General features: G+C 42.4%; 1 protein-coding gene across 1 annotated transcript in view; it reads left to right on the forward strand.

The window, feature by feature from the left end:
* Positions 1 to 23,589, forward strand: part of bahcc1a (BAH domain and coiled-coil containing 1a) — a 153,125-nt gene that overhangs the window by 110,722 nt on the left and 18,814 nt on the right. Inside the window, exons 15-22 of the mRNA XM_001338177.10 lie at positions 12,763 to 12,868; positions 13,424 to 13,616; positions 14,100 to 14,294; positions 17,506 to 17,679; positions 17,762 to 18,021; positions 21,530 to 21,610; positions 21,811 to 21,943; positions 22,024 to 22,141. Coding sequence (XP_001338213.6) covers positions 12,763 to 12,868; positions 13,424 to 13,616; positions 14,100 to 14,294; positions 17,506 to 17,679; positions 17,762 to 18,021; positions 21,530 to 21,610; positions 21,811 to 21,943; positions 22,024 to 22,141 — 1,260 coding nt within the window. The remainder of the gene's footprint in view (positions 1 to 12,762; positions 12,869 to 13,423; positions 13,617 to 14,099; positions 14,295 to 17,505; positions 17,680 to 17,761; positions 18,022 to 21,529; positions 21,611 to 21,810; positions 21,944 to 22,023; positions 22,142 to 23,589) is intronic.

Here is a 23,589-nt window from a genome sequence, read left to right on the forward strand (position 1 = left end):
CTATTCCTCTACTCAGAAGAATGCTGGAGCTCAGACAGAGTGACCGACGGGTTATTGATTATCTCCCTTACTAAGGCCCTGTAGAGTCTTCCACTTACAGATGATGGAGGCCACTGTGCTCATTGGTAATTCCAGAGCAGCAGACATTTTTCTGTAACCTTCCCCAGCCTTGTGCCTCGAGACAAACCTGTCTCGGAGGTCTACAGACAATTCCTTTTTCTTGATACTTGGTTTGTGCTTTGACATGCACTGTTAACCCTGGGACCTTATATAGACAGCTGTATGCCTTTACAAATCATGTCCAATCAACTGAATTTACCACAGGAGAACTCCAATTAAGCTGCTGAAACATCTCAAGAATGATCAGTGGAAACAGAATGTACCTGAGCTCAGTTTAGAGCTACACTCCAAAGGCTGTGAATACTGATGTACATCCCTGCAGAAAAATCCAGCTTAAACCAGCCTAGGCTGGTTGGTTGGTTTTAGCTGGTCGATCAGGCTGGTTTTAGAGGGGTTTTGGCCATTTCCAGGCTGGTTTCCAGCCATTTCCAGCCTGGTCTTAGCTGGTCAGGCTGGAAACTGACCAGCTAAAACCAGCTTGACCAGCCTGGTTTAAGCTGGACAAAGCTGGTTTTGGCTGGGCTCCCAGCCTGGCTAGGCTGGTCAAGCTAGTTTTAGCTGGTCATCTCCCAGCCTGACCAGCTAAGACCAGCCTGGAAATGGCCAAAACCCCTCTAAAACCAGCCTGGTCGACCAGCTAAAACCAGCCAACCAGCCTAGTGTAACGAGGAGACTGACACGGAGGGATCCATTATGTATTTATTAATCACAACTTCACTCAAACACACAATATGCACCTGGGTGCACACACACATCCACAGTAGTAGTAATGGTATCAAGAATGACGGTGAACAGACACAGAGTGAGTTACCAGGCATGAGTAGAGAGCAGTGGGCGTGAATCAGAGTCCGTGTATCAGGCTTGGGTCAAAGGCAGGCAGCGAGAATCAGAGTCCGTGTATCAGGCGTGGGTCGAGGGCAGGCAGAAGGCGAAGCAGAGTAAGAGACAGGCTGGAGTCGTACACAAGAGATCAGGCTGGATATAACGCTCAGTAATGCTGGCCGGGGCTGAACAAGACTTCGCACTGACTGAGTGTTTGAGTGCGGCTTATATGAGGTACGTGGGTCGTTAACAAGATTCAGATCAGGTGTATGCGCAATCAGTGTAGATGGATGATGTAATGCTAAAAGTCCGGAGATGGCGGCCTCTGCTGGCCAGCGAGGGGAATGACCGGGACCGAGTCGGTGACACCTAGGCTGGTTTAAGCTGTTTTTTTTCAAGTAGGTATGTGATTTTTTTTATTTTTAATAAATTTACAACAATTTCAAAAACTCTTTTTTTCACATTGTCATTATGGGGTATTGTGTGTAGAATTTTGAGGATATAAATTAATTTAATCCATTTTCGAATAAGGCTGTAAAAAAACTCACCAACAACAATTTATACTTCAGTTTGGCACTTAAAGAGTTAAATATTCATAGATCTACATGATGTGTGAAACTCATGCCGCTTAAAAACAAGCCATTTCTATCGAAAGTATAGTTAAATCTAATCTATTAACTATTGTACATTTAATACGTGATGAATTTCATATTACTTCGCATATCAACAATTTAGCTTAGCATGCTAGCTCTTCTGGAATCAGTTGTTTCTTCAATTGTGTGAATAGCTCCGTTTGTGTTGATGTGCAGAGTTACAAATCTGTCACATGCGAGCTCTGTGCAGACATCTGCCTATATAGACGGTAGCAAACAAGGCGTTTCAGTAGATTTGGAAACAGAGCGATGGGTATTTACTGAATATGGTTAGAATGAGCTATTGTACAACGTTTCGTAATGCCTGCTGGTCAGAGGATCTGTCAGGGTTTAGATCTCTCTCTCCAGAGGTCTGACGAGGGATATTGACACTCCAAACACCTCCTAAAAGTGTTTTCTCTCACTCGCTTTCTCATTGTGCTCCCTGCTGTCCCGTTGTCTTGTCACCTCCTCTCTGTTTCCGCCCGCCTGCCTTTGCCCTCATGCCAACCAGCCACCACAATGTGATTCCATATGACAGCAACACCCAGACGCACGGGCAGGCAGCCAGAGCCCCTCACCGAGGGCACTGTGTTTGTCTACTGTATATAAAAGAGGGCAGTGTGTCTAGTAGTATTTAACAGGCCAGCGGCCAGATCTGTATTGTGTTGAACATCACTGTATTGTCTGCTGTTGTGCTGAGGGCTGTGCTACAGCATATGAAGAGTTTGGTACCAAATGCTATGAATCCATTTAGATTAAATACAGTTTTTTTTTTCTTTTGCAAGAAAGGGATTAAATGAAAACCACTATAAAACCACTGAAAAAAAAAAATACAGAGTACCTTTAGTTTATATTAGATTAAACAGTGAAATCTACATTTTGATTTGCAAAGATTTATTATTCATTCATTCATTTTCTTGTCGGCTTAGTCCCTTAATTAATCCGGGGTCGCCACAGCGGAATGAACCGCCAACTTATCCAGCAAGTTTTTTTTTTTTACGCAGCGGATGCCCTTCCAGCCGCAACCCATCTGGGAAACATTCACACACACACTCATACACTACGGACAATTTAGCTTACCCAATTCACCTGTACCACATGTCTTTGGACTGTGGGGGAAACCAGAGCACCCGGAGGAAACCCACGCGAAGGCAGGGAGAACATGCAAACTCCACACAGAAACGCCAACTCAGCCGAGGTTCGAACCAGCGACCCAGCAACCTTCTTGCTGTGAGGCGAATGTGCTACCCACTGCGCCACTGCCTCGCCAAGATTTATTATGTAAATAATTATATTTTTTCTCCTGAAATGCAATAAATCCACATCATTTTTTTCTACAAACTGCTATAAATTTATTAAATCAATACAAAAGTTTTTTTTTCATATTGAAACTGTTAAAAACACATAAAATGTAAGTTGATCCTCATATGACAGCCTCTGAACTTGGTTAATACCATTCATTCATTTTCTTGTCGGCTTAGTCCCTTTATTAATCTGGGGTCGCGGAATGAACTGCCAACTTATCCAGCAAGTTTTTACGCAGCGGATGCCCTTCCAGCCGCAACCCATCTCTGGGAAATGCTTAATACCAATCTTACAGTATTATACAGGCACAAGACAAAAATAAAGTGGCTCATACTTTACATTCATTTAGTTAAACCAGTTAAACTCTGCGGACCTGGTACCGGGTCCGTGATGTCATCGACTTTCGCTTTAAAATTTAAAGGGCTAGCATTGCACCAAACCCCCTTAAGTGGTTTCGTTTAGATTTTTATATTTTATGCACATATGCATCACTTAGGTTTTTATACTACTATACAAAAGTTATTTACACTTAAATACACAGTATTTTGGATACCCGAGCTGGGTATTTTACATTGGTTCATTTTCATATTTTTCATATGACACATGTACAAGTTATAGCTCAAATGAAAGCTCTTGCCGGTGCTCATACAGTTCTAGCATTTTTTTACTGAATTATATTCACATAGCAAACAGTTGCTGAATGAATCGCGGTGTTTCCATGGCGCAGAAGTGAAAACTATACATTTATGATCACTAAGCAGCGCCAGATAGCACAGACAGCTGTCATCTCTTACCTTATGCTGTGCGCTTCAGGGCTGTTCTCCTCTGTTTTTGAGGTGATGTGCATAAGTAATCCTTTTATATGTCTGATGTGGTCCAAACACAGTGAATTATGTTTGATCAAACAAAAGAATAGTGAAATATGAAACAATGATCGGTCCCTGTGGCTTGTACAGCACCTCTCATCAGCTGGAATACAATAACTTTTGCATAGATTATGGTGGAGACATTTTTCTTTTTTTCCTATGATTACAGACATGTGCAGGAACCACCTAAATTAATTACAGCATGCTAGACACAGAACCTAAAAGGTACACTTTCAAATTTGAGTTTATAAAATAATTTACAAAAAGCTTTTATAGGTGTTTATTATGACACAGACAACATATACCGTTATTTTAAACACGTTCAACAGTGTTTTATGAAAATTCAAAGAGTTTTCTTTAAAATGATAGCAATTTTTTGCATTTACACCTCTGCATGTGGATTTGGGAAGCTTTAAATTTGGGTCGGCAAAATCCAGGCGGAAATCCTAAAATAACAGCAGAGTTTAACTGTTGTTTTAACAACAACATTAATGGTATTAATAAAAACACTGTTTTATCACTGTTATATATTACTGTGAAGTTGCAATCAAATATTTATATTTATTAATGTTTAACAGAGCTAAGACATAATATATTTTTCTCAGTCTAATTTTTTTTGTTTGACTTAATTCAATAATTCAGTGATTAACTCCTATACATTTAATTTGATTGTCCAATGACTTGCATAATTAACCTAACCCAATTAAACTTGTCTAGTTAAGCTATTTAATCAAGCTATTTAATTGCAATTAAATTGCAATTTGAGTACCAGCTAAATACTAGTATCTTTCAAAATATCTATTATAATATGAAGCACCGTCCATCACAGAATAGATAAAGAACTAAATAGTTATTAAACATTAGGTATTTTAACTAATTTGATTAAAATGTGTTTTGTTAAAAATATTTTGTTCAAAAAATTCCCAATCTAACAGTTTTTTGAAGAATTTAAAGATCTACTTACCGGCCACTTTATTAGGTATACCTGTCCAACCGCTTGTTAACGCAAACTTCTAAGGTGATTTAAGTGGCCTTGAATGTGGCAGGGTTGTTGATGCCAGACGGGTTGGTCAGAGTATATCAGAAACTGCTGATCCACTGGGATTTTCTCGCACAACCATCTCTAGGGTTTACAGAGCGAAAATGATTAGTGAGCGGCAGCTCTGTGGGCACAAATGCCTTGTTGAAGCCAGAGGTCAGAGGAGAATGGCCAGACTGGTTCCAGCTGATATAAAGGCAACAGTAACTCAAATAACCACTCGTTACAACCGAGATCTGCAAAAGAGCATCTCTTAATGCACAATACATCCAACCTTGAGGCAGATGAGCTACAGCAGCAGACAACCACACCGGGTGCCACTGCTATCAGCTAAGAACAGGAAACTGACACTACAATTCACACAGGCTCACCAAAATTGGACAATAGAAGATTATTAAAATGTTGCCTGCTCGGATAAGTCTTGATTTCTGCTGCGACATTCGGATGGTCGGGTCAGAATTTGGCATCAACAACATCAAAGCATGGATCCACCCTGCCTTGTATCAACAGTTCAGGCTGGTGTAATGGTGTGGGGGATATTTTCTTGGCTCACTTTGGGCCCATTAGTGCCAATTGAGCATCATGTCAATGCCACAACCTACATCAGTATTTGTTGCTGACCATGTCCATCCCTTTATGACCACAGTGTACCCATCTTCTGATGGCTACTTCAAGCAGGATAACGCGCCATGTCATAAAGCATGAATCATCTCAGACTGGTTTCTTGAACATTACAATGAGTTCACTGTACTCAAATGGCCTCCACAGTCACCAGATCTCAATCCAATAGAGCACTTTTGGGATGTGGGATGTGAACGGGAGATTCGCATCATGTATGTGCAGCTGACGAAGCTTGATGCTATCATGTCATTATGGACCAAAATCTCTGAGGAATATTTCCAATACCTTGTTGAATCTGTACCACGACAAATTAAGGCAATTCCGAAAGCAACAGGAGGTTTAACCCAGTACTAGTAATGTTGCACCTAATAAAGTGGCTGGAGTTTATCATATATATACATCATAGATGTGTGCAGGGTTCAACGCTAAAGATTTTTTATACTGGTCCGATCGGGCCAGTGGTTCAGATTTTTACTTGCCCTACCAAATTTTTACTGGCCCCACCAAAAAAAAAAAAGGGAAGTTAATAGCTATTTTTTGCCACATATTTTAAATAATCTAGATTTTCAATACTTCAAAACATGTTAATAAAAGTGTTTTCCAAACAAAAAGAGCAGGGTAAAATGTGGAGGTATTTTATTGTGGTTCGAAATTATTTAACAAAAGGTGGCTGACTTGTCAAACTGATGGCAAACCGTGCAAAACATCACTTTTAAAAAAAAATTTTATCAGTTTTTTTATTTATTTATTTGTTTGTCGCATTGTTCACACGTAAATGTCTGCTTCCAAGACGTTAGAAACAGACATTTTGTTTTAGCCTTATAATTTGATGTTGCTGCCATGTTGCTGTTTCTTCGCTGTACTGGCTTTTACCAGGTTACGGAAAAAAATAGCATGCTCAAAACATCAAATCAGACAAGAGGAACCAAAAAGCAATATGGTGTTAACGACATCACAGAGAAGGCAGTATTTGAAGACTAAGGCCCCGTTTACACTAGTGCGTTTTAGTTTAAAAACGCATAAGTTTTGCTACGGATACGCCATCCGTCCACACTACGCCGGAGTTCTCTAGCGCCGAAAACGGAGCTTTTTGAAAACGATGGAGAGGCCGTTTTCATTCTAAAACGCTGCTGCTCCGTCTCAGTGTGGATGGGGAAAGACGGAGACATCTGAAAACGGAGGCAGGGCTGCAAACGTTCGCCTATCTGATTGGGGCTTTTCCTCAATATTAAGTAGCCCACACACAGTTCAGTCTCGCATCCTCTTCTTGTAAGTTAAGACTTCGCAAGTTTGATCAAGGCTGCAGTCTCTTTTCTCAGTTTGATATGGAAAACATACCGAGGACACGCGTCAATCTTCAAAGGGAAAAGTGTACTTTATAACTTCATTCACATCACCCTGGCTACGTTGTTTCACTTTCTCAACAATAAAATGTAAACATGATTTAAGGAACTGCCTATTTTCTTTTTAATATTAGCAACTTAACAGACAGCAGAAATGTTGAGACGTCGTGCTGCATGAGCGTCATCTTCACTGTGAGGATATTTATAACAAAACGGAGCCTATAACAACTGCCTCCTTTCAATTTCAGTGAAAATACGAAACGCACCCTCTCTTTTGCTGAATATCAGTTTTAATAATCGATAATTATAAAAGTATAACATACAATAAGTTTATACATTGTAGGAAATAAAGGCAAGCGATCAGTCAATGTACCTGGATTAATCATTAACTTATCTTTGCGCTTAACCAAAATATGTTACCCGTGAACAAGTAACTTAATAGATTCCAATGACCAAAGTCAGGGAATTGGCCTATGTCGTTAGATAAAGACAACAAGATGAATGAAATATCACGTTTAGCAAATATAGTGAGATTAGATCCAGCGGGAGATGCGTGATGAGCAGTCCGACAAGCAGAGCTCTCATCTGGGTAGAAATGCTGGAGCGCTTGCCCGAGTGTGTGTGTGTGGTCACGTGATGTGCGTTTTCAGCGTTTTGGTGTGGACGGAGAGCAGTTCAGAAACGCTGGGTAAAACGCGAGTGTGGACGCGGATCGTTTTCATTCTACAACGCCGTTTTAAAACTAAAACGCACTAGTGTAAACGGGGCCTAAACTTAAAATGCACGCAATTGACAAATAGTCGCAGACCAATTAAATGTTGCAGTGGCAGCACTGTCCCAATCGGGCCAGTAATTATCCTGTCTACTGTCCCAAGCGTCTCTCACGCTGGCCCTGGGCCACCGGGCAGTCCTTATTGTTGAGCCCTGGTGTGTATGTGTATTTCAGTAGCTATGCTGGACGTATTAAAATCAGGTTTCAAGTTTGCTCATTTCACATTCTACCTAAAGCATATTATAATTTCTAAAGCATATAGCATTATTTGTACAGGCACTGATCATTTTTGACAGCACACGTCACCAAAATGATAACATAATTTCAAGCCTTTCATATATTCATATAGTTAGCTTAATGAGATGTCTGTAACCTTTATAGATATCCACAATCTGCTGCAAATGTCACCTCATCTACATATCAATAAACAATGCAAATCTGTCAAATACGCTCTGTGGTAAACAAACCGATGTTGGGAATTGCTCGTTAACTGGAATCAGATTTGGAACCTGGTTCAATTCCTTTTAATCCCCATGGCTAATTATGTTGTTTGGGTTTGTGGTGTGACAGTGTGTGTTGTCACTGCTGGTTCTGGACTCGTGGGTATCACACTGTGACACTGCATCACATAAAGAGATGCTATTAATAGACAGATCTGCTCCTTCGGTGTTTTGGTGCAGGTGACGCCATGCATGACATTGTCACTTGCTGCTTTCCATTTAGCCTCTTGTTTATTGGGGGCAGTGGGTCAGTAGGTAATAATTCATATCCTATGTGTGTGCGTTTTTGTCTGGCACTATGTCTCTGTGAATTCCTTACAGTGATGTTAAGTGTGTGTGTGTGCGTGACGGAGCTCTGTTTAATTAGCCGCCATGAGCTTGCTCCAAGAGGAGGGGCCGTGTCATGTTGTGTTTGTCAGTTCGCAGCGCTGTGGGGTCTCCCTCACGGGGAAAACACACACACACTCCACTGCGCCCTCTGTCCCCTTGCCTGTCAATCACACGCCAAACAAACACCAGCATATACACACTCTTATCCGTGACTGCACATATACACACACTAGTATCAACAAAAGCTGATGCACAGCACAGCCAGCATGATTCTATCCCGGAGGAAAGAATAGTCACGAGACATCTCTTTAATATCCCAAAACAGCAATGAGTTTAAATAGAGACCAAATTGAGACGCTGACATCCCAATAAACTGAGACCAGCTGAGATCTCTACGATACCCCAACCAGAGATTTGCCAAGATCTCAAGTCCAATATACCGCCAACTACTCTAGCATATGTTTTAAGCATCTGATGTCTTCTGGCCACAATCCAGCATTGAGAGTACACTAACTTGTGAATCCCATGTGCTGGGAAACGCCCATACACTTTTATCCCAACCAGAGATTTGCCGAGATTCCAAATCTAATAAGAACTCAATCATTTCTCATCAAATCCTCTTGATACAAAACGATATCTGCTATTACTTATACTCACTTTCCTTCAGCTAAGTCTCTGATTTATCAGGGGTCGCCACAGCGGAATGAACTGCCATTTACTCTAGCATATCTTTTAAGAAAGGAATGTCCTTCCAGCCACAACCCAGCACTGAGATTGCACTTGTGAACTTGTGAACCCCCATTGCTGGAAACACATACACCACAGCCATTTTAGTTTATCCAATTAATCTAAAGCGTATGCCTTTTAGAGTGTGGGGTAAGCCAGAGGACCCAGGGAAAACCCACGCAAACACAGGGAGAACATGCAAACTCATTGCAAAAATCAACACCACCCTATTACTTATACTATTTACATCAAAACTTAATGTTTGAAGAGTATATCGTCAAGCAGTTTGTTTGAGCATGCTCCTGTATAAGCAATATCACATGAGCAGCAGTGCGATATGGCTGTATATCGGCACTGGTGGGAGGTGTGTGTTGGCTCAAGGCCACAGGCCAACTACCCTAGTGTCCCTATGAGTGTGATATTTCGTTTATACTACCAAAATATTATGGTATAAATACAGCAATACAACATAGAAAAAAGAGAGATGGACTTAAGTCATGTACACAAAACGAAATGACGTGGCCCATCAAAACAAAAAAACGAGTATGAGGCGTTTCTTTAAAAATTACACTTTTACGCCTGTCGTTTGGCGTGTTGGTGTACACAATCACATTGGCGCCCTTCATTTAATCACGAGGTGTTAAACGTCTACGGAAAATGCTATATCTCTGTTGGCATCTTGTGGCAGAACGTCAACCGTCTTTGCTAAGCTCAGCACGACAGGCTGGCTTCTGATGCACTGAATCTCCAAAATTAAAAATATTTTAAAATAAGCACTATTCTTATAAATAAACTGCATAGTTGCAATCTATACAACTACATTCTCGCCTAAAAAAAACTCAAAGGTACATTATGTTGGCCAACAGCTGCAATATTTGATAAACTGTAGTGAGTTTATTGATATGCTGTCACTCGAGCGGAGTAATACACCAGAGTGAAGAGGCTGTACGAGTGCTGTTGTAGCAGAATATCACACGGCTATCAGCCAAGATACATATATATATATATATAATCATGATGAGATTTCTTGTTGAGGTGATATGTTGTCTCGTGAGTTGTAATATTAGGAGGTGAAATTAGCATTAAAAGTTTGAGACGGGATTGGATTTCTACCACAAATCGAGTGCTTTGCACACACCTAGCAACCCAGACTGGCCTCGGTGTTGCGCGTATCACTCGGTTGCTTGGGCGGGTGTGACGTTACTGTTTATTTCCACTGGAGTACAAAGGCTGCTAGCAGTTTTTGGAAGAAGTCAAAAGAACTGCCACTTTACTACCACTTTAGCTCTCAAATTATTTTCAACCTCCATGGTCTTCATCAACCTGAAATTTTTGAGAGCTAAAGCTGAAATGTTCCGATTTTCTTTTGACTTTTTCCATTGTGTTTGTTTTTGATCGAGTTTCTGACTTTGAGAATCTTAAATGTGCGCATATTTCTGTTTTTTGGCTGCTAGCAGTTGTCGATCAACTGCTAAACTGCACACTGCAGTTTTTGACCAACAGTTCTCCATACCTGATGTAATTTCTAGCATGAAGTTACTATTGTAGTATGTTAGTTATCCCCAGAGCTTCCTCTATTTTGTTGTACATGATTAAATAAAATTCAAGTTTATTTGTATAAAGCTTTATACAATAATTATTGTTTCAAAGCAACTTTATGAAAGGTGCACATTATCGCATTACAATCAAATTAAGTTCAAGAGTTCACCTTTAGCTGATGATTGATAATAAAGCTTGTTTGGCATATTGTCCCGGGAGAAAGCCTGAGCTTATAAGATCCTCGAGACCTGGGCTCCCTCCCACTGCAGGGCGAGAGGGGAGTTTGAGCTTAGGTAGATCTCAATGACTCCCCCCTTGCTTATTGTAGCTAAGTGTCAGATATGGACTCAGAGCTTGGCTAAAAATGTTTGGGATTAATTGTTTAGAGTGCTTGTTTTTATAATGTGGGAGGAAACCGGGGAAAGCAGCACGAGCACGGAGAGAACGAGCAAAACTCCGCACAGAAATGTCGCCTGGTTTGGAAGGGTATTTAACCAGGGGCCTTCTTGCTGTGAGGCAACAGTGCTAATCACTGGTCTCCATATCGCATGTTTGAAAGAAGGGAAAGTAGGGTTTGGTGCGAGGGGTGGGGGGGGGGGGTCTTCAAGACGAAAAATTTGAGATGAGAAAACTCTGGTTATTTCTAGTGAGTTGGGAATTTGATAGGATAATTAGTCATGAGCTAACGCTGGAACAGCTGTTAAAAAATCATGTGATCCTCTCGAAATTTGTTTATAAATAAACTTTACTTAAAGAAACAATCGAATATAAGTTATTATATATACACATGGTAAACCAGCAGTATTATAGTATATAGGTGTTGTCTATGTGTACATGTTTATTGAAGTTTGTTTACGTATTAAGTATTGTTCTCGAAGTCCTTGATGGTTAGCATCATCTCTTCATCCTGCTTTCTCAGAAGTCTGTCTGAAATCCGTTTTACGAGGTGACTTTGACTACAAATGCTGCCTCCAGAGTCAGTGCCTCAATGGGCAAGCAAAGCAATAAGTCGATGGGCTAAGCTTTCAGACGCAGCCCAAATGAGACACTGCAAACACAAACCAAGAGATCAACAATATGTCCTGCTGTAGCCGGTTATGTCAACACCACAAAAGAAAGTCAGCGCAGTCATAACCTGTATTGATCACCTTTACAGTGACATGTGCTAATAATGAACATTATACTTAATAAATAAAACATTGATATAATTATTCTTACAGTTATCATTTTTGCAGTGAGGCTAATTGTGTATAAATAAATGAAACACAACTTAGATTTCCATTTTGTCTCAGAGGAAATCAGCATTTCCCCTCAGGAATCACGTAAGCAAAAGCACATTATGGCAAACAAAATCTCAATTACGTTTGCACAAACACAGCCTCTCCAGAGATGTCTAACGGCGATTAAACAGCTCGTGTGACTGGCGGCACACTAGCGCCGGGCTCTTTGCTGGAGGACGGAAGGTAATCTTTTGTCTGTGCGCCTCCGTCTTGTGTTCGGTCTGTCGGGCAGGTTTCCAGGGAAATTCAAGGGCATTCCCTCCCAGCCTGTTTCAGAGCTGAGGCCGATGCTGATATGGAAATACTACTGCGACGGCTCTGATGTACGCTAAGAACAATAGCGTTTAACATGCAGTGCCCACAAATGGCTCTCTCTGTCTTTTCAAAGCAACTGACCCCCTTTTTTGTAGGGAGAATCTCCCCTGGTAATTCACGCAGGGCTTTTTATCCACCATCTACCCTCGAACAGCGACGGGATGGCTGTCTGATCACAGTTCCTCAAGCGTGAGGTGTGGAGACCATGCTTTTTTCTTCTTTTTTTTAAATGCTCATCAGAGCAGGCAGAAATTTGAGTCCACTGCAAGGCAGCTCAGCCTCATCCTCTGTCTGATCTGCTTTGTTTCCTCCTTTCATACCAACGTTGCCTGAGCTGTAGGGGTGTTTCAGTCATGAATGACTCAGTGATTTTCAACAAGCAGTTAAAGTGAACAAATCGTTTTTCTTCACCAAAGCATCTCTCCTTTGAAGAGGCCAACTTCAAGGCTGATTATAGCAAGCACAAACAGCCTATAGTGCTGTTTCTGAAGGAGAAATTTATTGGTTCAACCCAACTTTAACCGCCTCCGGTGTTTTTTTGATTGACAGGTTGGTGGGGGCGGGGCTAAGTCCACTAGCAGAGGAGCGCGGAGACTCTCAGAAAAAGAGGAAAAAACTGTCCAATCGAGGCTTTAGCCGTCTAAGCTCTGCGCAGGTAAGCGTCCACACATTTTATTCTCGTGTTCTCACATCACAGCAAATTCGTCAGCTCATGTTACCTTCCACAGAATTGATTTGGAGATATATGAACAGCATATAAACAGCTTAACTTATGGCAAATTCACACTGCATGTTATATAAAATCGGCGGATCGCCATTGTTTTCACACTGCATGCCTGTCTGGGGTAGCATTCACATGCTACTCTGCGTGATGGGTCTGCAACAGGATGTTACACACTGCATGTCTACAGTATAGAAGGAATCACAGGCAATTCTGTATGGCTCGCAAATGACATTTCATGATCAAATGCAGGCGAGAAGTGATAGGTAAATAATTATGAATTATGATTATGAAATGCTGACAGATCCAGATATGCAGCATGAAAATACAACTGATTGGCCTGCAATTTTAGCCATTTGTTTTTAATTTCACAAAACAAAATCAGGGCTAAAATCTTGCAGTGTGAACTCGGCATTAGAGAAGAATCAAAAAGTCGCAGAGAACAAAACTCGGTGTTTCCCTGATAGGACTGCTCTTGTTCTTTCTTAGATGAAATCACAGTGTTATCGGAAGAACAGCACCATAGATCAACAAATTACACAACTCAAGCAGAGAGTCCCAGGTGGACAACATACATCTGGAACCACGGCATCCAAGAGCCTGTACTCTGGCCACAGCAGCTCTAAAAGAGACTCGGCACAGCTCAGCACAGCCAATGAGTCTGAGAGCCTCAGCGACACAGGTAAAGCCCAACTTCCACATTGCCAATGTGTGTATATCATGTAATGTCTGACTTTAAAGGGTTAGCTCATCCAAAAGTGAATATTCCGTGATTAATTACCCACCCTTGTGTTGTTCCAATTATCTAAGACGTTTGTTCATCTTCAGAACACAAATTAGGATATTTTAGATAAATCTGAGAGCCCCCTCGCCCCTTAGACAGCAATGGTCCAGAGATGTTCAAAGTCCAATAAAAGAACCAAAAACATTGTCAAAACAGTCCATGTGTTATCAGTGGTTCAAATGTAATAGTACGAAGCTCCAAGAACACTTTTGAGAACCAAAAACTCTTTTCAGTACTAAGTAGTAAGACCTAAAAAGTGGATTTAAAATTCTTTCTAGCTAAATGAAGCATGATTTCCACCATATCCTTGCAAAGGTATCAATGGAGATGTAGTTTTCTTGAATTTCTGAATGGAAATGATTGTCTCTTGCTCTATTCCAGCCACAAGTGGAGACAGTGGAACACAGGAGAGCTGGAAGCGGCACGAATCTGTGGCAGGAAAAAGGGAAAGGAAGAAAAGTCCAGGAGCAACAGCTTGTTTGCAGCAGCCAGGGGCCAGGATCCCGCAGGGAAGGAGACAGGAGGTGGACGAGGATGGGGAGACGTCACCCCCAGAGAGCGAGTCCTCTGAGCAAGGTGAGAGTGTCTCATTTGGGGAATGTAAAATAGGCATAGCCAAACTTTAAATGTCACAGTTTTCAAACACTCTAAGTGCCAGGACACACCAAGCCAACGCCAAACAACTAGCACCAACAAAGCCAAACTGTGTTGTTGCCTCGGATTGTATCGTATCTGGACCAAAACTTTGCAGCATTTTGCGCTGTGGATGTGTCTATCCACTTCGCATGGGGGCAGTAGTCTGTTTTCTCTTTTTACAAGTGGAATCCCAATCTCTGATGCGCTTTAATATGTCACTTCAATATGTCACACTTGCGCTCTTGATTCGTTGCTGAATAACCAATTAAGGCTGATTTATACTTCTGCATCAAACGCACACGCGTATGCTACGCCATTGACGCATAGCCCTACGCCGTGGCCGTCGACGTCGCTGACGTGCACCTCTCAAAAAATGTAACAACATGTCGCAACGACGCGTAGCGCAAGCTCTGTGATTGGTCGGCTTGGTAGCGCTGAAAAATCTGGGTGGGACCGAGAGCCAGGCAAATGGCGCGAGCCCAATGGAGCGATTGTTTAGAGTGTGGAGTCCTGTGAAGGAGCTCCAGATGGAAAGTTTTGTTTTGTGTTTACCTCATGGTTAAAGTTGTTGCACATCTGCTGGTTCCTGCCTTAAAATGAGCGAGTTTGAGCCACTTGTACATTCAGGAAGTGTTCAGGAAAAGCAAAACAGCAGCGAAGAAATTCGAAACAGAGGAACATTTACACCTCACTGCCAACTAGCGTTTCGAAAGTGTTGGTCCGGTCACTTGACGCAAAAGTATAAAACAGGCTTTAGAGTGATCTCTTCAGCCAATGGTCCAACGCCAAATCAACATGCTAAATCGGGCCAACGAGCTCTAACATTAACCTGATAAGAGCCGATGGCTGTGTCTTAAATCGCATACTTCCATACTATATAGTATGTTAAAAACGGTATGCGAGCCGAGTAGTATGCTGCAACTCATAGTATTTGAAAAACAGTATGAAAGAAGTACCTGGATGACCTATTACTTCAGGCAAGCTTCTAAAGTGCTCATTCGATGAATGCTATGCTTTTCTATGATGCCACATGAGAGAGTTCATGAATGAGAATGAAGCATCACAGCTGAAATGGGTAGGTCATGCGTTAATGACAAATAGCGGATGTAGTGCGTAGAACACACTTTTGTAATGGTCATGTAGTAAAATCTAATTCAAATGTAGAACCTACTTGAGCAGTAGACGATTTTGGACGCAGTCAATGTGTGGAACACACATCCAACTAGTCTTACTGACGGAGTAACAAAGCCCAATGGCCAACCGTTGACTTGATGTGTCCCAGCCCTAAGTATATGTGTCTCCATAAATCTGGGCCTGTTTCTCTTGAAATACTAAATGTTTGAGAAGAGCTGTTTGAGGACAGTGTAATTGGGATATGTGTGTGGTCTTTATTGAATTGGTCCACTTAGGCCCAAATATTCTTCAGATGAACATCTTGAGAGGGAATTAAAAGTTGTCCAAGTGCATATGGTTTTCACAAGCTATTATATGTAGTCAGGGCCGGCGCGTCCATAGAGGCGACCTAGGCGCGGCCACCTAGGGCGGCAGAATAGAGAGGGCTGCGTCCGCGACACTGCCCTCACACCCCCGCACCCTCAGTTATATCCGCGTCTAGGGCGGCAGAATAAAGAGGGCGGCGTCCACGACACTACCCTCACACCCGGCACCCTCAGTTATATCTGCATCGAGGGTGGTGTTCGCGACAATACCCTCACCACCTACGCCCTCAGTTATATCCGCGTCTAGGAAGGGCAGAATAGAGAGGGCGGCGTCCGCAACATTACCCTCACCACCTACGCCCTCAGTTATATTTGCGTCTAGGGCGGCAGAATAGAGAGGGCGGCGTCCGCAACATTACCCTCACCACCCACGCCCTCAGTTATATCCTCGTCGAGGGTGGCGTCCGCGACACTACCCTCACCACCCGCGCCCTCAGTTATATCCGCATCTAGGGCGGCAGAATAGAGAGAGTGGCGTCCGCAACATTACCCCCACCACCTGCGCCCTCAGTTATATCCTCGTCGAGAATAGTGTCCGCGACACTACCCTCACCACCTACGCCCTCAGTTATATCCGCGTCTAGGAAGGGCAGAATAGAGAGGGCGGCGTCTGCAACATTACCCTCACCACCTACGCCCTCAGTTATATTCGCGTCTAGGGCGGCAGAATAGAGAGGGCGGCGTCCGCAACATTACCCTCACCACCCACGCCCTCAGTTATATCCTCGTCGAGGGTGGCGTCCGCGACACTACCCTCACCACCCGCGCCCTCAGTTGTATCCGCATCTAGGGCGGCAGAATAGAGAGGGCGGCGTCCGCAACATTACCCTCACCACCCGCACCCTCATTTATATCCACGTCTAGGGCGGCGTCCGTGACACTACCCTCACCACCCGCGCCCTCAGTTATATCCGCGTCTAGGGCGGCAGAATAGAGAGGGCGGCGTCCGCGACACTACCCTCAACACCCGCGCCCTCAGCTATATCCGCGTCTAGTCGCCCCCACCCACGCCTTCACTTTAGGGTTAAGGGCGGCGTGACCGTCCTTTGCCTAGAGGCAATGTTTGCCCAGCATACATTGAAACATACATTTGGGTTGCGTACACCAACACAACATAAAATAAAATGTTTTTGAAAGAAGCAGAAAATTTAACCAACCTGTAAAGAATCAGTTATTTATGAGCAGGTCTATATAAAATATTTGCTGCCACAACTATAGACACGCAAGAAGAAAAATAGATTCAAAACAGATGCAGATTTTATGAAGACTTTCAGAGACTTTCTGATGATGTTTTCCCTTAGTCCACACTAAAATAGCAATAATGTTTTAAAAAATTAGAAAAAAAGCAGAATATAAAGTTGTTCCCATAAATAATTAGCGTATTTGCTTCTTCAGCATTCCTGAAAACAACACTATAACTCATTATTTATTTCATATGGTGTACAAATGTTTGCATAACTTCCAAATTAGATCAAGATGTAGCTGCAAACTGCTAACAAAATTTCTTTATAGTGATTCCAGCATATCATGTTTTGAATAATTATATATATATATATATATATATATATATATATATATATATATATATATATATATATATATATATATACAGATGTGATCAGCCATATTGAAATGCCATTTTCATGCTACAGAGGAAGAAGAAGAGGAGGGCAGTTATGGCAGTGAGGAAGGCCAAGACGTCAAAGCTCCAGCATTCAGAGATCTGTCGTTTAGCCCGGCTGTTACAGGCCCCTCCCCTTTCTCTGTGGTCAAACTGGAAGCCAATCAAAAAGCAAAGATTAAGCGAGAACGACAAGAACTTTATGGTAAAGTGATTCACAAATAGTGATCAATGCACCTCGCATTTGTTTGATTGCAAAAATTTCTAATTTTATGAAACCCAAACAGGATCTCAGTTTCATGCTGTAACGGCGGGGGATGTGAAGGTCAAACAACGGACCCCCTGTAGATCAGTCCCCATCACTGTCTCCAAACCTCCAAGTGCCAGAAGACGACCAGGCAGGCCAAGACTGCAGGACAAACGCTGGTCTGGAATGGCAGGAAGGCCTGGTCATTATAGGAAGAGTAGCAGCCTGCTTCCATTTCCTAGCAGCAGCAGCGAAAGACTGAAGAGAGCCACTCGGAAGACCTCCATGCTGAGAGCCACGGTAGGCAACATGAACACATTCATGAAAAAATTATTTGCATTGCACTGACGTTGCATTACACAGTGACATTCATACTAAACGGAATTGAAGTAGCTTTAGTTAACTAGAACAGCACCTGCATTCTACACTACTCTCCTGTCTGCCTGCCTGAATTGCTGAAATGTTCCACAATCTGAATGTTTTCTTCAAAAGCACTAAAGAAATAAAGTTAAATTGAACTGAATTAAATATAATTGTACACTGAGATGTACACAAATGAGCCTAAACATTATGACCATCTGCCTAATGTTCTGTTTGTTACCCCTTCTGCCAAATGATTACTACACCACCGAGGCATGAACTCTGCTAGACCCCCAAATGTCTCCTGTGGCACCAAGCCTTTTGCAGCAGGTCCTTCAAGTTCTGTTTAAAGTGGAGCAATCTTTTTGGTCTATCGCATCCCAATCATCAGTTGGACTGATATCTGTGGGATTTGTAGGACAGGGCAACACCCTGAACTCTTAATCACTTTCTTCAAACCTAAACAAATTGTCAGTATGATTTCTAGGCATAGGCGAACTACGCAATTACAAGTTTGTCTAGCTCAGAGTGCCCTGCCCCACCCCAAGAAAGTAAAATTCTTAACCTTCCTGTTGATAGTGGCAGAAGGGGGAAATAAACAAAATTTCTCAGCAATTTTGTGCCAGACCACACACCAGCTTATTGACGGAGAGGACACAAGAATGAAGCTAATTATGATTTGGAGATGGTTTGGAGGCCATGTGGGCAAATTTGGCCAGAACACTGGGGTTAAATCCCTACTATTTTAAAAGACATCCTGGGATTTTTAACGATCACAGAAAGTCAGGAACTCTTTTAAATGTCTCATCTGAAATGCTGTGTTCACACCAGACATGGAACGCGAGGATAATTCGCGCGTAAATAGCCGCGTGAACATTTGAGGTTACTCGCTTCATTCGCGCGTCAAACCCCGCTTCATTTACGTGTCAAATCTGCTTCATTCGCGAGTCAAATTCACTTCAGAACAGACGCGGATTCGCATGATGGGCAGGGCTTCTGTCTGCCCCGTGACTTTAGCTTCATAGCTAAAGGGCTAGCATGGATTTTATGAAGAAAATAAGCTAATGAAAAGCGTTGATACTTTTAGGGCCGTTTCTAAGTCCACTACATCCTTTCAGAGGTGCATCCAGCTCTTTAAGCTCATAAACTCCGCCAGAAACTGAACCTGGATGATGGAGGCTTTCAGTGGTGATTCTGACTGAGCCGAGCCCAGTTTGATGAACTTCTTGTCGGTGTTGGCTGGAGGATTTCCCCAGGGACACCGACAACAGGCGATACATCACAATCACGCCCCCACAATAGCAAGCTCCTGATTGGTTAACGCGACGCGAATGTCTGCTGAAGTTCAGATTTTCGAACTCAAGGGATTTGCGCATCAAACGTGCAAAACGCTTAATTTGCGCCGCGCCATTCGCGTGTATCGCGCCATTCGCACCGCGCCATTCGCGTCATTCACACATATCACGTCGCAGGATGTCTATTCGCGCGTTTGCATTGACTTAACATGTTGATCACTCGCGCTTGATGCGCGTTCGGCGTCTGGTGTGAACGCAGCAAAAGACTGAGCAGTATAGAGTCCCCATTAACATAATGGGGCATTAGGACCCACACAAACCACATGTTCAGCACCCCCTGCTAGCCTCACTAATACCTTTTACGGCAGCAACCTAGTTTTGCTATATGGTCTCCCATCCAGGTACTGACCTGCTTAGCTTCAGTGAGTGACCGTGGCAGAGTTGCAGAGAGCTAGCTGCCAGCAGTTTAGACAACATTGTATTTTTAAGTAACCCCTTTGATTCGACAACTATGCACACAGTTTCAGTGTGTGAGGTGGGCGCTCTAATGAGTACCCTAAACACTGTAGCATCTTAGAAGCAGAGAAAAGGTTATAAACGTTAAGGTTAATAACGTTATTATTGCTAATGTAGTGTATTCATTTAAAACATTAGTATCTTCTCTATTAAAGATGAAGTCATCGCTTCATATTTGTTAGAGATAAAATAGCCTTGCCAGATTTCCACAGCTATTATCTTTGCTCTCATAGATAAACATAAAGTAAGGAGGTGCAGGTTCAAGCAGGTTGGAAAAGCAATGTTGCCAAAGGTGACAAAAAGTCTAAAAATGGTCTAGACAAAGTCTAGAAGACTTTCTAGTGGCCTCTCATATCTCTGACTAGCATGCCTTTGTTACATTCACCCCACTAAACCTCACTTTTATAGAGGTCATAGTACTAATGTAACCCCTCCTGTTCTACACTGACCCACTCCAAGCTGTATTCAAACTGACAATTCCAGCATGAAAGTTGTACGCACTACCAAGAACCCTAAAGGCTGATTTATACTTCTGCGTCAAACGCCGGCGTATGCTACGGCGCTGACGCATAGCCCTTCGCCTTGGCCGTCACTTACGTGTACCTCTCAAAAAATGTAACTACACGTCGCAACAACGCGTAGCGCAAGCTCTGTGATTGGTCGGTTTGGTAGCGCTGACGAGTCTGGGGGGGACCGAGAGCCGCGCGAATGGCGCGAGCGATTGTTTACAAGTGTGGAGTCCCGTAAAGGAGCTCCGGATGGAAAGTTTTGTTTTGTGTTTACCTCATAGTTAAAGTTGTTGCACGTCTGCCGGTTACTGCCTCAAAATGAGCGAGTTTGAGTCACTTGTACAACCAGGAAGTGCTCAGGAAAAGCAAAACAGACGCGAAGAAACTCGACAAAGAGGAACATTTACACCTCACTGCCACCTAGCGTTTCGGAAGTGTTAATGCAGACCAACAGAGAAAGCGCGCAGAAGTATAAATGCACAGCTGTGCGCGTTGCATGCGCCGTGAGTTACGCCGGTCACTTGACGCAGAAGTATAAACTAGGCTTAAGACCACAGCCTCTAATGTCATGTCACTAATTTACCACTTGATATTAGGGGAGTGAGGTTTACCCACATAGACCTGACTAACTGGCCTCCGTTACAGTAATATGCCAAATTTAAAATGTTCTTTATGGTGTTCTGATGGTGTCACTCCCCCCAGTTAAATTCTGGACATGTAGCTGTGTCCATATGATGGAAAATGGGACTAGGAAAGCTGCTTTCTCAGTTCCTAGGTAAAGATCCACAGGTAAAGTTCCACAGTGAACAGGGTCACTATAGGCACTCTAATTAGTCATAATATTTTTCCTCATCAGAATTCATGTTTTACATGTAATAGTTCAGCCTTCAACAGGGTTCCCATAGGTCAGGGAATTTCTGGAATATACATAATATATTCCAGAAATTTCCTGACCCATGAGAGTCTCTTATTTGACCTCTAATCCAATCCAATTATTTAAAATACTGTAGATGAACAGTAACTAAATGTCTTCAAAGTGTGACTTCTGTACTTGCATACAGTACGTTGATTTCAGATGTCCACGCCTGTCTTGAACTAATATTTGACGTTTTCTGTTCTTCGCTGTAGAGGAGAAGTTACTGGTCAACTAAAGCCCAGTCTCCAGACAGTGATGACAACGGCAGTACTCGGAGAACCAGACTTCGAGAGGTACACAAATAAACAAACATTCTCAATTTTTAGCACATTAAACTCTCATCTTCTCTTGCTGAATAAAAATAAACTTCATGCAAATTAGATGTTCACACACTCTGACAGTCACAGTCGGCAGATGTGATTTTCTGCTGATCCTGGAAAGAGTGTAAGACTTTCTGGAAAGTGATTGTCATTGCGCTGTTTGTGTGGCTCAGTCTAAAGGTCGAGCGGTCAGCCGTCTGATGGAGAGTTTTGCAGCCGACGAGGGCTTCCACTTGGGTGAGGACAGCAGCTTCTCGGAGGAGGATGAGGAGAGGAAGGTGTCAGCAAGCTGCAGAATTGCTCCAGGTGAACAAGGCGTCCGTTAACAAATAGGCACTTGTGCTGTACTTAAGATTGAGATTGAGTTGTTTATTTCTCTCTTGCAGCTCCTCCAAACTGTGTTCTGACCAAAGAGCTCCTGACCGATGGACTCAAGATTCTGATCTCCAAAGAAGATGAACTTTTGTATGCTGCTCGAGTGCAACCTCTGGAGTCACCCGATGTGTAAGTGTATAACACACAAACAAACCTACAAAGATCCTGAAGCACATGCACCGTTTCTGGACTGAACTTCTTATGCAGTACAGAACAAGGTGGCACAGAGGCTCAGTGGTTAGCACACAGTAAGAAGGTCGCTGGGTGCATGGGTTGCCTCCGGGTGCTCCGGCTTCCCTTACAGTCAAAAGACATGCGCTTTATGTGAATTGGATGAACATGTGAAAGTGTATTGGTGTTTCCCAATACTGGGTTGCAGCTGGAAGGGCATCAGCTGTGTAAAACATATGCCAGAATAGTTGGTGGTTCATTCCATATCTTGATGGGAGTTAGAAAAATGTCAGGCTATCTTATTAAAATTATTACTCTTAACAGATCCCTGTATCACTAATGCAGTGTCTCGTGTGTTCACAAGTGTGTTCTCAAAGCGTTTAAGTACCGTATGCTTCTGATTTCCAATCTTCTGTAGTTTATTAAAAAATTTTTTTAAGAAATCTAAATGTGTCGCATGTGCATATTGCACCAAAATGCTAATTCCCTTAATAAAGAGAAGAATATGTTTAGCCCCTCCCTCTGAAACTTTCCATAGCTTTGAATATTCTATGTTGATTACTACCAAAGCATTAAATATTTGGTGTTTGTTACTGCAAAGCTTTGAATATTTTATGTTGATCAATACAGAAGCTTTGAATATTCAGTGTTGTTTACTGCCGAAGTAATATTCCGTATTGGTTATCATCAAAACTTTGAATATTTTATGTTGATTACTACCGAAGCTTTGAATTTTCCTTGTTGATTTCTACCAAAGACTTGAATATTCGGTGTTGGTTACTACTGAAGCTTTGAGTATTCTGCATTGATTACGGCAGAAGCTTTGGATATTCTGTGTTGTGTATTTCCAAACTTCAGAAAATTTGGTGTTGATCAATACCGAAGCTTTGAATATTGTTTTTGGTTACTGCTGAAGCTTTGAATATTCCATTTTGATTACTCTTGAAGCTTCCGTATTGTTACGGAGTATTCTGTATTGTTTACTACCAAAGTTTTCAATATTCCTTGATCATTACTGTTGGAGCTTTGGAAATTCCATTTTGATTACCGTATGTTCACACCGAAAGCGGCGAGATCGTCCAAGGTCGCTCTGGCCGCCCTGGCGACAACGCTATCTGCCTTCAGCTCCGGCGGCAAGAGCGTCAAAACTCGCTACATTGATTTCGTATTTAAAGGAGCCGTTGCAGCATATCAGTTACATTCCTGCGTAAAACATGTTTCTAGCGGAAAAATGTTGCGCGCTTCTTATCAAAGTCATATAACAATCAAGTTGTGTGTGGTGTGGCTTTGCTCTATTTATCCAATATGTGTCCATATGTCTGAAATATCCTGAAGCAGCTATACTATTTTGTACTGTCACGTTGCGTGAGATTCACACTTTTTTAATAATATATACATTATTGCAC

This window comes from Danio rerio, chromosome 3 (assembly GCF_049306965.1).
Source record: "Danio rerio strain Tuebingen ecotype United States chromosome 3, GRCz12tu, whole genome shotgun sequence".
NCBI lineage: Eukaryota > Metazoa > Chordata > Actinopteri > Cypriniformes > Danionidae > Danio > Danio rerio.